Source organism: Callorhinus ursinus, unplaced genomic scaffold (assembly GCF_003265705.2).
Source record: "Callorhinus ursinus isolate GAN/ISIS: 27379988/994484 unplaced genomic scaffold, GSC_fseal_2.0 scaffold47, whole genome shotgun sequence".
Classification (NCBI taxonomy): Eukaryota; Metazoa; Chordata; class Mammalia; order Carnivora; family Otariidae; genus Callorhinus; species Callorhinus ursinus.
The window spans coordinates 8,542,645-8,559,734 of record NW_027397109.1 but is presented as its reverse complement, the minus strand read 5'-3'; the positions used below and the strand labels follow the sequence as shown (position 1 = coordinate 8,559,734).

Here is a 17,090-nt window from a genome sequence, read left to right as displayed (position 1 = left end):
TGACCACCTTCCTCCAATTTCCACCTCTGGTAACCACAGATCTGATCTTTTTTGCATGACTTTTTTTTTTTTTTTAATCCATTTAAGGAAGAAAAGTCACAGACTATTCATAAAAATTAAAAAAAATATATGTTCACAAGTGTTTTTAACACCTAAAACCACATGACCGTAACATTTTAAAGTACAATTGTGGTTCCTGAGCAAATGAAATCATGTGTTACCCAAATTAACAACAAAGATCAGTAGGGTTCTGAATCCAGGATAAGTTATTTTCAGAGAAAAAGCAAACTTTTGAATCTTAAAATTTAATGTTTCAATTAGCAATACTTGTCAGTATGATTGTGATTCATATGACCACACTGCAGCTTCCTTGTGACATTAGTTATAAAATGCTGGATTAGGGTTTTATTCTTCAAAGCGAAGAAGAATCAAGTCTCAACTAATAGACTCACCAAAATGATACATCACTGGCCCCTTTCCACCAAAGGCTGCTCCAGTTTAGAGTTAAGAAATGCCCTGTGCTCGATATGCTGAAATTCATCTGTTCTTTACAATTAATGGGTGGATTATTTGCCCCATAGCCTATTGAAGGCCCCCACACTGTTAGTGCCTCACTCTCACTGGGCTTTTGATCATTTTTCTGCTCACTAGTTATCTTTACATGCGAGGATGGGCAAGAAAAGAAAGGGAGGTAACTTGCTTAATGTCTTTTTCCACATTAAATTTTAATAAGGAGGGTAAAAGTTAGTAAACTAAGTTGAGGAGTCTGGATTGCCTGCCGATATCATCTGCCGAGTCCCCAGGCCCGCGCATCCCACGGAAATCAGCAGTCGGCTCAGCTGGTAGGACATCCCAGCCTCAAAGCTTTGGGCAAAGACAACAGACGGGATGATGGAAGAAAATCTTCCCCAATTGTGGAGCCTTTGAGCTTTATCACATGCGGTACAGACCGCGCTGGACGTTTGATCCTGGTCACTGCTGGCATTACCAGTCCACTTTCCCAGTGCGGGTCCCTCACACGCTGGATGCACAATGTGACTGAGTCCGGGGCCCCAGAGGCCCCTTCCCCAGTGTCCCGGGCTCCTCCACACGACTTAAAAACCACAATGGTCACGCGAGCTGGGTGACAAACGAGCAGCTGCGCAGAGAGCTGTCCCGGGAAAGGAGAGCACGGAGCAGCCAAAAAAGAGAGAGATCAGAGTCAAGGTGGCCGGCCCCCTCCAGCCTCAGCCATGACCCCCGCGGGCCGCCGTAGGTCCCCGTGAGGCGCCGTGAGCCCTGCGGGCCGCCGTAGGAGCGCCGTCCCTAGGCTGCGCTCTCAAGATGGCTGCCGAGCCCCGCTCCCCCCGGCGCCCTCGCTGAGGTCCCGGCAGCAGGCGAGCGGGCCGAGCCTTGCCTTCCGGCACCAGCGCGGCCTAGAGGCCGGCCGCCGGCCCCGCACGCACCGTCTCTCGGGGCGGGGCGCCGGGCCCCTTCCGGGGATGGGCCCCGGCACCCGAGTCGACCCGACTTTGCCCCGGCTCCTCCCCGCTCGGGCGGGCGCTCCGCCGTGTCCCCGCCCGTCAGTCCGCCCGGCCCGGCTGGCCGCAGACGGGGCTTGGGCGGCCGCGCGCGCAGCTCCGAACCCCCGGGCATCGGGGGGCATCGGCGCTACTGCTGACCGGCGGCCGGTCCCGGGTTGCGACCCGGCCAGAGCGAAAAGGCGGCGACACCATGTTCTCCCTCAAGCCTCCCAGACCCACCTTCAGGTCCTACCTCCTGCCGCCGCCCCAGGTAAACAACCCCCGCCCCGCGAGCGCCCCTCTCCTTGGCGCTTCCTGGGAGCCGCCGGGCCGACCCCCGGGAGGCTCCCCCGGTCTCCCTGTTCCCAGCCGCGCGATTGCCAGAGCCCCGACGCCGGGAAGAGCGCCTTCTCGGGAGCCCCCACTGGCTCGGTGGAAACTTGTAAAACTTCGCCGCAGCCATTCTCAGCCCGGAGACCTGTGAGCCGTAGTTGTGCCGTGTGATGAGACTCAAGGGAGTGTTTGGAGTTGGATTTATTTAGTTCTTCGCCCGGCAGTTGTCCGCACTGTGGCCGCCGGCACGATTGCATCGCTTGTGGGCATCTGGTGGAAGAGGTTACCTGTCATAAATGTGAACACCTGGAAGCGGCACAGGCCGTTTTAATATTTTTGTCAGACTCCCAATTGATAATGAAGAGGCCTTTAAAAGATCTGGTAAAACGTGAAAGATTTTAAGGGGGCGGGGGAAATATGTGTCTGTTGCATGTGTCATCACTTAGAAAACAAAAGTTGCTTTCGTATATCTCACGGGGAGGAAAAGTTTTGATCTTGATTTATTTTGCTAATGTATTTCAGACTGACGATAAGATTAATTCGGAACCGAAGATTAAAAAACTGGAGCCAGTCCTTTTGCCAGGTAAACATCAGAGTTTCAACAGATACTTGAGGAATGTGTTTTGGTCCAAGATTATTCTACCAACTAGTACTATGTGGCTAACTTCTCCCTTGTATTTACGTTAAACTTTATCTGGTTAAAAGTCTAACGACTGAGATGACAGAAAAACTTGGTTAGAACTAAACAACAGCAACAAAAAGTAGTGATTAATTTAGTGTTTGTCCTTGAAAATGTAAGCACCCTAGAAAGCTCTCAAGAATATCACTACCTCCTTTCTTTTTTTGTCTCCTGAAATGTTCATTTTTGAAGCAATCATTAATTGGTTAGGTAGTGAGAGTACCCTTTGCCCTTCTTGTCTGCAACTTCATGCATTAATGATTAATAGGTCATCATTTTAATAGTATGAAAAGCAACTTTTATTATGTTTGGGTCGCTATACCAATAACAAAGCTTAGTGAACATCGAATTACTTACATGGCAATTGTTTTTTTGAAGGTGTCAGCTGTGTTTGCAAATTGTTTCAGTTTAGAATGGGGTTTCACGACAGAGGCTCTGCCAAACATATTGGGCCCAGTAATCCTTTGGTATAGGGACTGTCCCGTGCGTTATAGGATGTTTAGCAGTATCCCTGGCCTCTACTCACCAAATGCCAGTAGTACCCCCTTCTCCACCTCCTAGTGTGACCACCAAAATGTCTCCAGACGTTGCCAAAACTTATTTTTTGTCTTTTGCGTCCAGGAGCAAAATCTCCTCCCAGTGGAGAAGCACTGGTTTAGAACAGAATTTACCTTGAAACACCTTAAGAGGTAGAGGTAGGAATTGGTGATAGGTAGGAGTTAAGTTTTAAAGTATATAAAATATGATTTAATTGGTATTTTGAATTGTCTAACAATTATGTAATGATTAGGAAAATTTGGTTGTTTAATATGATTCTTGCGAGGAGTAGCCAGATAGGAAAGCCTGTTTTTTTCAACCTGAAATCTAATCAAATACCAATTTGTGCGGCTACTGTCAACATTTAAAAATCTTAGTCATTACTTAATGCTAAATCTAGTAAAGTGGTTAGAACTTTATAGGTAGTAATTGAATATGGAAACTTTATTTTGTGCTTCAAATTTTGAATGTTAAGTAGGAACAAACATTATTACAATCAAACTGTGGTTCAATATTGTAGATGCTAACTCTTAAAAATTGTTTTCAACTTTATTATGGGACTTAGTTATAAATATTTTGCCTTTATTTTGTTAATGCTTTTTATCCAACCAGTGTGTACTAAATAATCCTTTGTACTTTTCCTGAGAGTGAACAGTAGAAATAATAAGTAACCTTTGCTCCCTGTGCATGCTCTTGTTTTAGCCTTAGTCACTCCAGGCATTTAAAAAAAATCGGCTGTGGGAAACAGTACTCATCTTAATTGAGTGAGTGCCTATGAGCTATTGAACTTTGGCTTCCTTTACTTTGTCTGAATAGGCCTTGTTCATAGGCCTTGATTTCCCTCTTCTGATATTATGATTTGGCATTAATAAACCACAGGTCTTAGATATAAATGATAGTGCTTGATTTTTTAGGATTGAGTTTTATATTTAAGATATGCTTATGAAAGAGTTATTAAATATCAGCAGAAAGAACTACAGAATTAACTAAAAGCTTACCTTTCTACTAAAAAGTCACAGTTCTCTGGGGGAAGATATGAACTCATTTCCTGCCTATAAGTGGTTTATGAGTCCTAGAAAGGGCAGCTAAATGTAGACATTCTGATACGTGTTACTTTTTCTTACATCGGCTCTGGTATGCTGGGTTCTGTTTGCAGCTAACCTGTTTTCTTACAAAACAGTTAGCCAATCCTAGATGAGTGTGTCTTTTGCTTTCTTTCCTCAGTCCTTTCTTTCTCATCTTGGCCTTCCCATACACTCCCCAGTTTCTTTCTACCTGGCCACCCCGTTTTTGTCTCTGTTTCCTACTTCCCCTCTTGAGCCACCTGTCTGACTACCACTAGAACCTCCGTTGCTCCTCCTCTGGCCTGCGTCCTACTACTCGACCTGTGAAATCTGGAAGACAGCTGGAAAGTAATTGAGGCATTGGTGATCTAAAGACCTGGGCTAGGTTAGGGTTTTTACTAAGAGGGCTTAATAGTATAGTTCTTGCCTTAGTTACAGTCAGAAACCAAGAGGAAGCTTGGTCAAGTCACCTGTGGCTTTACACAGGCACACGGAACAAGAAGTAATTGTTCAGAGATACAGTATTGCATGTTATACTTTGGCATAGTGCCTTAGGTTCAAGGATATCCTACTTCAGTTGCCCAAAGTTTGAACTTTTACAAGCAGATGAAAATTAGACACGAAATGAATCGGGTGCAGTTACTGTGTGTTCCTTTGGAACTTAACAAGGCTAAATTTAAAATGATCTTCATCTTTTATTAAGTGAAGAAAATTGAAGAAAATAGAAGAACCTGGTAATTTAATTTCGATTGTGCTTTGTGTTAGTAATTTTCAGTTTGCCTTGTTCATGAATCTCCTTGAGATAGAGGTTTGTGTCTAATTCAGCTTTGTAGGCTTGATGTCTAGTGTAGTGCATTGAGCTGCTGCTTGAGTGTCTGACTAAATGAAAGAACTCCTAGAACACAATTGTTACCATAGCCATACACACAGGCAGACAGACCAGCTCTCAGATTCAGTAGTGGGAGACTGTTATTTTATGCCATGTGTCTCTGCTGTCTCCGAGAGCCACACGTCTTAAGAGAATTATTATCTGAGCCTGGAACTGAGATACAGTGCCCTGTCAAAGCAGTTAGCTTTGGGCTTTCTCTTCATCTTCCCATCATTACAGGAATCTTGTTCTTTTAATGATTGTGTTGTATATGTGTAAAATCACCCCAATCCTTTTGAAAATAGGGAGCGTTTGAATTTTTAAATACGTGTGTGTGCGTGTATTTCCAGCATATATTTGTTAAGGGCGAGTACTGCCAGGCTATGTTCATATATTTTGGAGGGGAGGGCAGAGAGGGAGAGAGAATCTTAGGCAGGCTCCACACCCAGGACAGAGCCTGATGTGGGGTTCTATCTCAGAACCCCGAGATCAGGATCTGAGCCAAAATCAGGAATTGGACACTTAACTGACTAAGCCACCCAGGCACCCCAGACTATGCTCATATCTTTTTCGGATAGCTGCTGGACTGCTGAAGCAGTTCACTGAGCACCTGAGCTGGGTACCTGGCTCTGTGCTAGATGGGGAAAGTGCTAGAGGAGTGGTGTGCCTGCATCACAGCAACCCCTGTGGACAAGGTAGAAGATAGTGACCTAGATTACTGTTTTCCAGGATCTGGCTGGCATCAGATCTGGATGAAGTTTTTACCAGCCCTTGGTCCTGCAGCTTTTTCCCACAGCACTAAGTTGATTTAAAGGATTGTCCTGTATTCTGAGATTTTGTTCTTCCAGGTTCCTCGGTATATATTCTCTGTTAAATGATGGTGGTAGTAGCTATGGCTTTAAAGAAGTTTTTAAGTTAGCAATATAAAAGGTTAAGAACTCTGTGTTGGTTGCCTGAATTGTTTTTATAGTATACCTGATTTGTGGAATCTGAACTAGAAACCACTTGATAAGATTTTTATAATATAGATATAAATTTCTTAAAAAGATTTATTTATTTTAGAGAGAGAGAGCGAGAGCACACGAGTGGGGGGCAGAGGGAGAGGAAGAGAGAATCCCAAGCAGATTCCTCGCTGAGCAGGGAGCCCAGTGTGGGGCTGGATCCCAGGACCATTAAATCATGACTTGAGCTGAAACCAAGAGTCGATGCTTAACCGACTGCACCACCCAGGTGACCCCATAGGTACAATTTAATGAGCACTTACACAGAGAACATCAGTAATTTTGTCTGCCTAGGAATCATTTCACTGTCTTCTGAAAAACGCACCCTCTCTCCTTTGACACATCGCTCTTCCCCATCCCCACACTGCCTTGGGTTCTAGTGTGGCCAGCAAGGATAATAACCCACCCCCAGACTGCAAGAATGGGCACAGTTCTGCCTCTGGATATTTTCAGATTCCTTTTTGGTAGTTCTGCCAGTGGCCAGACTTCCAGAAACTATGTTTTAGACAGAGGCAGAGGCATAACACTAAGGAGGACTTCTGAAGGTGTTCAAGCTCCTGGGCTCCATTTTCCTTGAAGTCCAGCTAACACAAAAGCCACAGATTTCTTTTTACTTACTCAGGGAGGCACCCATTTATCTTCATGTGCCCGATGAGATGACTATAGTTGCACATGGTAACTTGCCCAGTACACACAGCTAGCAAGGGCAGAGCCGGAATTGTGAGCCCAACTCCCAGGCTATGCCTTTAACCACTAAGTAACAGGGCCTACCTGGCCACACTGGTGACATTAGGGTACAGATTTATGCTTTGGAACTGGAGAGGGGCTGGATTGGATGTCAGCCTAGAAGTTCTCTAGTGAGGTAAAAAGAGCTCTGTCCTTGGCTGTGCCCTTTCCACAGCAGTGACAGATTTTGACCCAACTTGAGGAGCAACTTTCAATTTCAGCTGCCAGAAAACAGACTGCCTTGGTGGCAGTGGACTTCCTGTCATGGCCGTGTCGAAGCAGAGGCTGGTGGAATGCCAGCGGCTTTGTCATGAGGTGGTGAGCTTTGCAGTAAGTGGACTTGTTGGCCTTTTCTCTCTTCTAACTCTAGGGCAGGATCTTATTAAGGATCTGTGAGGTGGGAGGGAGGATAGCTTGAAACACTGGCTAACAGTAACGAGTTCACAGTTCCACAGGTATCGAATGCATGTTCCATGCTGTTCTGTTCGGCGGAGGCATAAAAAGCTGAAAAAGTTGGGGTCCTGCCCTTAGGTGGTTTCAGTTCATTGGGGGAAATGCTTCAGGAGAGTAGAGGTGGCGAGGGCTCTGAGGAAGGTCACCGAAGCGAGACTGGGGCTTGGGAAGGTGTCAGGAAATGACTTCTGCCCTGCATCTTGAGTGCCTGCTGATCCTCAGTCACCGTGCTAAGGCTGTGTGTCAGCTCAGCTCTTTCCCGTTTCCCATCTGTAATGCCAACAGCGCTTTCAGCATCAAGATTAACTGTTAGATGGATAATGAATGCACTCATTGTCAGAGTCTTTTGTAATCGGATCAGGAAAGCATAGGACCCTGGGCCATCTGGAAAATGAAAATAGCCATTGTTGGGTAGATGTCTTGTTTATTTTTTTTTTACATATTCACTGTTTAGATCATTTTTGTACTGTTCTTGTTTTCTGCCTCACTGTAATTCTTATTTCTTCACTTGAACGGTAAATCCCTTAAAGGTAGACGTTCTCTTTTGGGTGTTTTATGTTTTGTGTTGTTCTTTTAATACCTTTTTGTAGATCGGCTTTAAAGATGATTGTAGGCTGATTTTTTGCAGCATTTTTAATTCATACATGTGTTGCTTTTGAAAGCACCAAAGGACTTGTAACTCCATTTTGGAACAGTGAGGCATATAACTATCATGTTTGTCCCTCACCTATAGAGCCTTCAGAACAGTCCTTAGGCTGCTGCTGCGGGACCATAGGCCAGCATTTCATTACTCGCTTCCTCACTTCTGACCATCAGTCTCTCTGTACCTTAGCTCCTGCTCAGAATCTCTCCGTGAACTTGCACAGGTAAAATCCTACTTACCCAAGATAAAAATCCAAATTCTGTAACCCCTGTAATTTGCCAGCACTCCACCTTGCTGACCTCTGCACTGTTTCCTAGCGTTGATACTTGCCTCAGTCAGGCTGGTTCCTTTCTTTCTCCCAGATGCCTGATTCCTTATTTAGGCCTTCGTCACTGTTGTCATCACATGTTCTCTCGATCTCAGTCCTCTTCTGCCTTCAAGATTTCCTTCTGGGGGGCGCCTGGGTGGCTCAGTTAAGCGTCTGCCTTTGGCTCAGGTCTTGATCCCGGGGTCCTGGCATCAAGGCCCACATCGGGCTCCCTGCTCCGTGGGAAGCTTGCTTCTCCCTCTCCCACTCCCCCTGCTTGTGTTCCCTCTCTTGCTGTGTCTCTCTCTGTCAAATAAATAAATAACATATTAAAAAAAAAAAGATTTCTTTCTGGTTTCTTCCCAGGGTCTGCACTTCTAACCCTCCTTCAGCCCACGTTGTGGGTGGCACTTACTGGACGTGCTACTTGATTATATGCTTTTCTGTATTGTGTGACCTGCAAAATTGGACCCTTAGTACCCACGATGGCATTAGACGTTTTGTGTTTGTCTTCCGTATAGTTTCAACCTCCCTTCATAATTTTTAGGCCACTTTAATTCCTACTTTATCTACAGCTAGGGTGACAACTGGTCCCACTTTGCCTGTGACCGTCCTGGTATTAGTGCTGAAAGTCCTGCATGCCAAGAATCCCCTCAGTTCCAGACAGCCAGTCACCATATGTAAAGCCATACATTGAATTCTTTATTGGCCTAAACACATTCCGTAGGTTAATTAGCCACTGTATACAGTAAGGCTTTGTCTTAAACTATTTTCCAAGCTAAAATGTATTATGGGAAAATTTATTTTTATTCATCAAACATGTATTGACTTTCTAAATGTGGAAGGTATTATGAAAGATGACATGATTTTTTGGTTCTCTGGAAGCTAAAAACTTCCTTAGCTATACCATTTTTGAAGATTTATTAATTTTATTTCCTTATTTTTATGGGTGGAAGGGTCTTATGAAAACAAATTTTGATGATTTCTTGATCCCTTCCCAGGTTGTAGTAGAAACTCTTGATCCATCATCTGATTTAGATAGCTTTTTCTGCGGTGCCTTTTGCTTACCCCACAGTGAAACAAATTTCCTACTTTATCTTCCATGAGTCCTCCCCGTGGCTTCCCTCCAGTGGTGTGCTGGAAAGTGCTTGGTGGTGAAAATCCTCCCACCAGGGCTGATTGCAGGCTGTCAACTTGAGGGCCCAGAGCCCCGGCTGGGGGTGTGGGGCGGGGGGAACTGGAGATGGTCCTGAGCCAGTGCAAGCCGGCTAGCACAGCACTGCTCTGCACCTGACAGGCACAGGAACAGTCCCTGGGAAAACTTCATGGCCCTCTGGAGTTCTGAAGCTTTTGATAGGCAGCTTTCTTTCTTAGGGCTCAGTAATTCAAGATGAAGCAAGGACAGTCTCAGTACTCTTCTATTTATGTATCTCTCCTCTCTAGGAAGAGGCCGTATCGTATCGTATCTTTTTCTTTCCTGTCTCTAAGCTAGTGTTCTGGCCCCCAGTACTGTAGTACTTGCCGTAGCTTTAACAGTCCCTACCCAGTGTTACTGCTTTTTTATGGAGTATGAGCAGAAAATTATTAGGAGAGTGGACAGCTGTGCTACATGAGCCAAACATTTTACAGCCTGGTTCCATGTGAACATAATTTAATGTTATCAAATAAAACTCAAGCCAGGTTAACTTGACACTTAATTATATGCTGATAAGAAGACCCAAACAGAGCATCTATCCAGCAGTGCCCTCCTTTTCATCCTCCCCTCCATCCCGCCCGACTTCTCTTTCTCTCCCAAAGCCTTGTTCCCATTTTCCGCTCTCAGCACTGTTTGACGCTTCAGTTTCCTTAAAAGACCACAGCCCAGAGAGTCCCTATTCAACTTCTTTTGTTGTTACTTTTCTATTTCTTGTCCAGTTTTTTCGCAGTTTTATTTTTAAATACACTTGGATTTACAAGAGTTGCCTAAAAGAGTGCCCATAGTTAACATATACTGTTCACCCAGATTCCCCTAATGATAGTATCTCACATGACCTTTTTAAATTTAGCTAAATTAAGAAATTAGCAGTGCAAGTTTTATTCACATTTCCCTAGTTTTTCCACTAATGTCCCTTAGCTGTTCCAAGATGCCATCAGGGATACCATATTGCATTTAGTCATTATGTCTCCTTAGCGTCTTTAGTCTGACAGTTTCTCCATTTTTACTGATGGACTGATGAATTCTTTCATGTTGGAGCCTGTATCCTTTTGAAATGTCCCCCCCCCCCAATCTTTCTCCTTCCTTCCTTCCTGGCATTCTGGAACTAACAGAGACTCCCTACTTATGTTGTGTTTCCTCTGCCCCGGCCCTGGAATTAGCTGTTTTTGCAAGGATCTCAGGTTCCTGTCATTGGAGAATGGTCTTTAAATACCAAGATCCATGTGCTCAATGTGCTTTGTTGCTGGAGTGTCACACCTTAGGCCTATAGGGGCCAAAGTAGAAAATATGCATCTGTGTTACTAACCCACGTATATACACATCTCTCTCTGTGTCTGTATCCATTTGAATATATGTAAAAGTTCTTAAGAAACCATGTCTAGCAAACTTTCTGTAAAGTATCAGGCAATAAATGTTTTGGACTTTGAAGGCCATAAAGTCTCTGTTGCAGGTATTCAGCTCTTTGTCCCGTGAAAGCAGTCATAGCCAGTACACAAACAAATAAGTATGGATATGTTTCAGTAAAATGTTACTTACAAAAACCAGGTCTGGACTTGGTCTGTGGGCTGTGCCCGGCCATCCCCTGGACTCATTAAATGATTAAATGCATTCTCCTTTTATCTTTGTCTCATTCTCAGTGCATTCATGGGCTTGACATTTTACAGTTGTGCCATAAGAGGATCATATTGCTAGAGAAGAAGGGCTGTCCTTGAGCGTGTGCTTTATAAATACAGTTGGCTGATGGTACTATGAGGCTGCCATGTCCTGTCTAACAAGACCTCCATCTCTTTCCGTTATCACTTCTCCCCTTCTCAGGAACCTAAAATCCTGTGGTATGGCTTTTTTTTTTTTTAAGTAAACTTTTGAGTATAACATACATAAAAAATATATATGAATCTTTAGAGTTACGAATGAATGAATTTTTGTAGCATTGGTTTGAGAGTCCTTGGGCAGATGAGTTTGCTAGTTAAGAAAAGTGGCACAGCATGAAGTGATGTAGGTTATACTTTCTGAGCCAGTAGTTTTAGTATGAAGAAATCAGTGTTACAGGAGTACGACATCTAACTGTGTGAAATGTGAATAATTAATTTAGGGTTTTGTTTTGTTTTTATTTTCAAGTTAAGGGCCCTCTTATAATTGGTAGCTAAGATTTCTTGGTGGGAAGAAAGGGTTGAGTATTCACTAGCCCACATTCTGATATTGGGAGGCATTGGGTTCAAAGAGCTATTGAAGATTTAAATTTTATGTATTTGAATTATTTGATGAGTTTCAATGTATAGCTTTGTCATTTAAAATTTTTTTCTCATTAGAATCCAGTTAAGACTAGTACTTTGAATCTTTAATTCAGTTTTGGTGCTTCCTGTTTCTGGATACAGTACATTTAATTTTACGTAAGCGTAGAGAAACAAATACTGGATTGATAACAGAACACTTGGTTATAAGTTGAAAACTTATTTTTTTTTTAAAGATTTTATTTTATTTATTTGAGAGAGAGAGTGAGAGAGAACACAAGAGGGGGTAGGGTCAGAGGGAGAAGCAAACTCCCTGCTGAGCAGGGAGCCCGATGCGGGGCTCCATCCTGGGACTCCAGGATCATGACCTGAGCCGAAGGCGGTCGCTTAACCAGCTGAGCCATGCAGGCGCCCAACTTCTTATTATTTTTTAAATCTTAGGAAAGTGATTCTTTGGGTCCAAGTCCCTTATCTGCCATACCTTACGGGTTGTTGAAAGAATCAAATGGGAAAAATGTTGAGAAACTTGCATTACAGCTCCTTATGTATGCGATAGGCGCGCACAGCAATTCTATTCCTTTTTTCTAACTTCATGTGAGTTTATGCACGCAGCTTATCTCCTCACCCTCTTGGCTGCTTGGCCATATTAAATTCCTGGGTTTTGTTCTGTCTGGAGCACCCTCTCTTCTATTGGTGGTAGTTGCTGGATGTACCAGGGAGCAGTGAAGTGATTTAATTCATTTGCATGTTCAACACTCATTTAATAGACACCTACCCTTGTGCTAGGCATTTGTCTAGGAACTGAAATTTCAGCATTGAGGAAAAATCAGACCACCTTCTACCCTCATGAAGCATATGATCCTAAGGGTGGGATGGGCAGTAATTTAAAAATATATGTATAATTGTAGCTGTGTAAATGCTAGGAATTACAAGTATATGATGCTGGGATTGAGGGATTTAATCTAGGCAGGGAGATTTAAAAAAAAAAAAAAATTTCTGAGAAAGTGATTAGGCTAAGGGAGAATATTCCAGGAAATGGGAACAACATGTGCAAAGACCGCATCCAGTGGAAGCAGTATGATCCCTAGGAGGGATTAAAAGAGCACTGTGGTGTGAGGGTGAGGAGGACAGTGGCAGAGGGTGAGCAGTGCAGGGCCTCACAGGCCATGTGAAGGAGATTTGTCTTCAATGGAAAATTACTGAGATGGTTTAAGCTGAGAATTTGACCTGAGTAAATTTGAATTAAATCCTCAAGTAAATGGTAGGTTGCTGTTCTTAAAATAATCTTGTGTATTTTTAAGAACTTTGAATAAAAGTTATTATTACAACTCAAATTTATCATAACAGTTTTGTCGAGCGAAAGGATCGTTTTGAGACTATAGTTGCATTCTTGAATTGGTAGGTATTTGGGGCTTGTCAGCAAACAGGTTCTATTCAGCACTGTTAAGGTTTTTACAATGATAAATATGGATGAAGTAGATCAGTACCCTCACTCTTCTACCCTTGACCCTGGAGACAGAATGCTTAAAAATGTCCCTGGGTCTAGTTGAATTTTAGATCTTGAAATTAAGGTTTATTTTAGTGAAGACCATGCTTTAAATAAATTATTCCTTTCAAAGCACATTATAAATTTTGTTTTGACCTCTTATGTTTCTTTCTTTAGTCTTCTAACTCTGAAACTATATTTTAAAGTTTTATTGCCAAGTACTCTGAAACTATATTTTAAAGTTTTATTGCTAAGTAAGTTATAATTTGGGTGCAGAGGGAAACTCACTTTGGCTTTATGGAATATACCTTATTTAAATTTTTTAAAAATTCAATTTATTTAAACTAAAAAAAAACCAAACCAGTTCACCCATTTCTCCATCCTCCACCTCTGGCAAACACTAAGTTGTTCTCCGTATCTAAGACCTTCGATTGTTTTTGTTTGTTTATTTTTTAGATTCCACATATAAGAGAGATTATACAGTATTTGTCTGACTAATTTCAGTTAGCATAATGCCCCCAGGGTGCATCCATGTTATTGCAAATGGCAAGATTTCATTTTTTTTAATGACTGAATAATATTCCTATGGGGGGCAGGGAATATGTGCCACATATTCCACAGATGGATACTTATGTTGTTTCCATATTTTGGCTTTTATAAATAATGCTGCAGTGACATGTGGGTGCATATATTTTTTCATGTTAATGTTCTCATTTTCTTTGGATAAATACCCAGAAGTGGAATTGCTGGATCATGTGGTAGTTCTGTTTTTAATCTTTAAGGAACTTTTACACTGTTTTCTAGCGTCTGCACCAATTTACATTCCCACCAACAGTGTAGAAGGATTGCCTTTTCTCCACATCCTTGCTAACACTTGTTATTTCTAATCTTTTTGATAATAGCCATTCCAGTAAGTGTGAGGTGTTGTATCATTGTACACTTGATTTGAATTTCCTTGACATATAGAGCATCTTTTCATGTACCTGTTGGCCATCTGTATGTTTTCTTTGGAGAAATATTTATTCAGATCTTCTGCCCATTTTTAAAATCAGGTTTTGTGTTTGTTTTAGCTGTTGACTTTTATGAGTTTTTTATATATTTTGGATGTTAGCCTCTTACACAATTTCAAAGTATTTTCTTTCATTCAGTAGGTTGCCTTTTCATTCTGTTGATGGTTTCTTTTGCTGGGCAGAAGCTTTTTAGTTTGATGTAGTCCCGCTTGTTTGTTTTTTCTTTTGTTAAAAGCTTTTGCTTTTGGTGTCAGATTCAAAGAATTATCACCAAGACCTATGTTAAGGAGTTTACCACCTATGTTTTCTTCTAGGAGTTAGTTTTATGGTTTTAGGTCTAACATTCGAGTCTTTAATCCATTTTAAGTTAATTTTTGTGTATGATGTAAGATAGTGGTCCATTTTCATTCTCTTGCATATGACTATCTAATTTTCTAAAACCATTTATTAAAGAGACTGTCCTTTCCCCATTGTATACTCTTGGCTCCTTTGTTAGAAATTAATTGGCCATATATGTGTGGGTGGGTTTATTTCTGGGCTGTCTTTTCTGTTCCATTGATCTATGTGTCTGTTTACCAATGGCCATATTGTTTTAATTACCATAGCTTTATAATATAGTTTGAAATCAGGGAGCATGGTGCCTTCAGTTTTGTTCTTTTTCAAGATTGCTTTGGCTATTTGGGTCTTTTATGGTTCCATACAGATTTTAAGATTGTTCTATTTCTGTGATAAATGCCACTGGAATTTTGGTAGAGATTGCATTGAATTTATATATTGCTTTTGATAGAATGGACATTTTAACAATATTAATTCTTCTTCCAGTCGTGGGCATGGGATACCTTTCCATTTATTTGTGTCATCTTTAGTTTTTTTCATTAATATCTCGTGGTTTTCAATATACAGTTTTTTTTTTTTTCTTCCCATCTTGGTTAAATTAGTTTTGGGTATTTTATACTTTTTGATACAGTTGTAAATGGGTTTCCTTAATTTCATCATAAATGGATGTTGAATTTTGTCAAATGCTTTTTCTGTTTCTATTGAAATGATCATAGGATTTTTACCCTTCAATGTGTTAATGGGATGTATCACATTGACTGATTTGCAGATGTTGAACCGTCCTTGCATGCCTAGAATAAAGCCTACTCCATCATGGTATATGATGGTTTTAATGTATTATTGAGTTTTTCTGTTTGCAAGTATTTTGTTGAGGATTTTTGCGTCTATGTTCAGGGAAATTGGCCGGTAATTTTCTTGTGCTTTTGGTAATTTATTCAAACTGTTGACAATAATAGAGTCCCCAACCGTTATTATATTGCCGTCTTATTTCTCCCTTTAGGTCTGTTAATGTTTCCTTTTTATATTTAGGTACTCCAGTGTTGGGTGCATAAGTGTTTACAAATGTTACATCTTCTCGTTGGGTCAACCCTTTTACCATTATGTAGCACCCTTTTTTGTCGGTTATCACAGTCTTTGTTTTAAAGTCTATTTTGTCTGATGTAAGTATAGATACTCCAGCTTTGGTTTCCATTTGCATGGAAGATCTCTTGTTCCATCCTTCTTTTTCAGTCTGTGTGTCCATACATCTAAAGCGAGTCTCTTAGAGGTAGCATATAGATGGGTCTTGTTTTTTTATCCATTCACCCACTCTGTATCTTTTGATTAGAACATTTAGTCCATTTACATTTAAAGTAATTATTGAGAGGTTTGTGCTTACTGCCATTTTATTACTTGTTTTCTGGCAGTTTTTGTAGTTCCTCTCTGTTCCTTTCTTCCATTGCTCTCTTCCTTTGTGGTTTGATGGCTTTCTCTAGTGGTATGCTTATATTCTTTTCTCTTTATCTTTTCCGTATATACGATAGGTTTTTGCTTTGTTTTGCAACCTTGAGGCTTGCATATAACAACTTCTACCTGTTACAGTCTATTTTAAGTTGATAACAATTTAAGTTTTATCCCATTGTAAGCTCAAGATTATTACTCTTCCCACCCACACTTTATAGTTTTTGATGTCACATTTTACATCTTTTTATCTTCTGTATCCTGTAACCAAATATTGTAGTTTTAGGTAATTTCTTTTGTCTTTTAACCTTCTTAATAGCTTTAAACGTAATTAATCCACTACCTTTACTATATGTTTATCTTTCCAGTGAGATGTAGTCTTCCATATGTGTTCTTGTTATTCATTAGTGCCCTTTCTTTTCAGTGTAAAGAAGTCTTTTTAACATTTCTTGTAAAACCAATTTAGTGGTGATAAACTTCTTTAGCTTTTGCTTGTCTGGAAAATTTTTTATTTCCTCTTCACTTCTGAATGGTAATTTTGCTGTGTAGAGGATCCTTGGTTGAAAGGTTTTTTCTTTAAGCACTTTGAATATATAGTGTCACCCTCTCCTGGCCTGTGCAGTTTCTGCTGAAAGGTCTAATGATAGCCTTGTGGGGCTTCCTTGTCTGTAATAAGTTGTTTTTCTCTTTCCACTTTTAATATTCTCTCCTTGTCTTTAACTTTTAACATTTTAATTACAGTGTGTCTTGGTGTGCATCTCTTTGGGTTCCGCTTGTTGGGAACTTTCTGAGCTTCCTGGATCTGGATGTTTGTTTCCTTCCCCAGGTTAAGGAAGTTTTCAGCAATTATTTCTTCCAATAAGATTTCTCCCCCTTTCCCTACTTCTGGGAGCCCTATGATGCAAACGTTAGTTCATTTGATGTTGTCCAGTAAGTCCTTTCAGCTATCCTCACATTTTCCATTCTTTTTTTCTTTTTGCTATTCTTATTTGGCTGGGTTCTATTGCCTTGTCTTGAAGTTGACTGATTCTTTTTTTTCATCTAGTCTGTTGTTGAACCCCCCTGGGGCATTTTTGGTTCAGTTATTGTATTCGACAACCCTGTGACTTCTGTTCAGTATCTTCTTACATCTTCCATCTTTTTGTTGAAGTTCTCATTGTGTTCATGCATTTTTTTCTTCCCAGTTCTGTGAGCATCTTTTTTTTTTTTAATTTAAATGCAGTTTTTAAAATCTGTGAAGTCAGAAAAACTATCCTGAAAACTGCCTCCTTCAAAAAGT

General features: G+C 41.2%; 1 protein-coding gene across 2 annotated transcripts in view; it reads left to right on the top strand.

Moving 5' to 3' along the window:
• The first annotated feature begins 1,269 nt into the window (after window positions 1–1,269).
• MTMR10 (myotubularin related protein 10) overlaps window positions 1,270–17,090 on the top strand; it is a 50,225-nt gene continuing 34,404 nt past the window's right edge. The window contains exons 1-2 of one of the 2 annotated variants that reach the window (XM_025892958.2): window positions 1,270–1,773; window positions 2,358–2,418. In XM_025892958.2, coding sequence (XP_025748743.1) covers window positions 1,714–1,773; window positions 2,358–2,418 — 121 coding nt within the window. In that variant the 5' untranslated portion in view covers window positions 1,270–1,713. The remainder of the gene's footprint in view (window positions 1,774–2,357; window positions 2,419–17,090) is intronic. The other variant, XM_073882535.1, reaches the window with a different exon arrangement.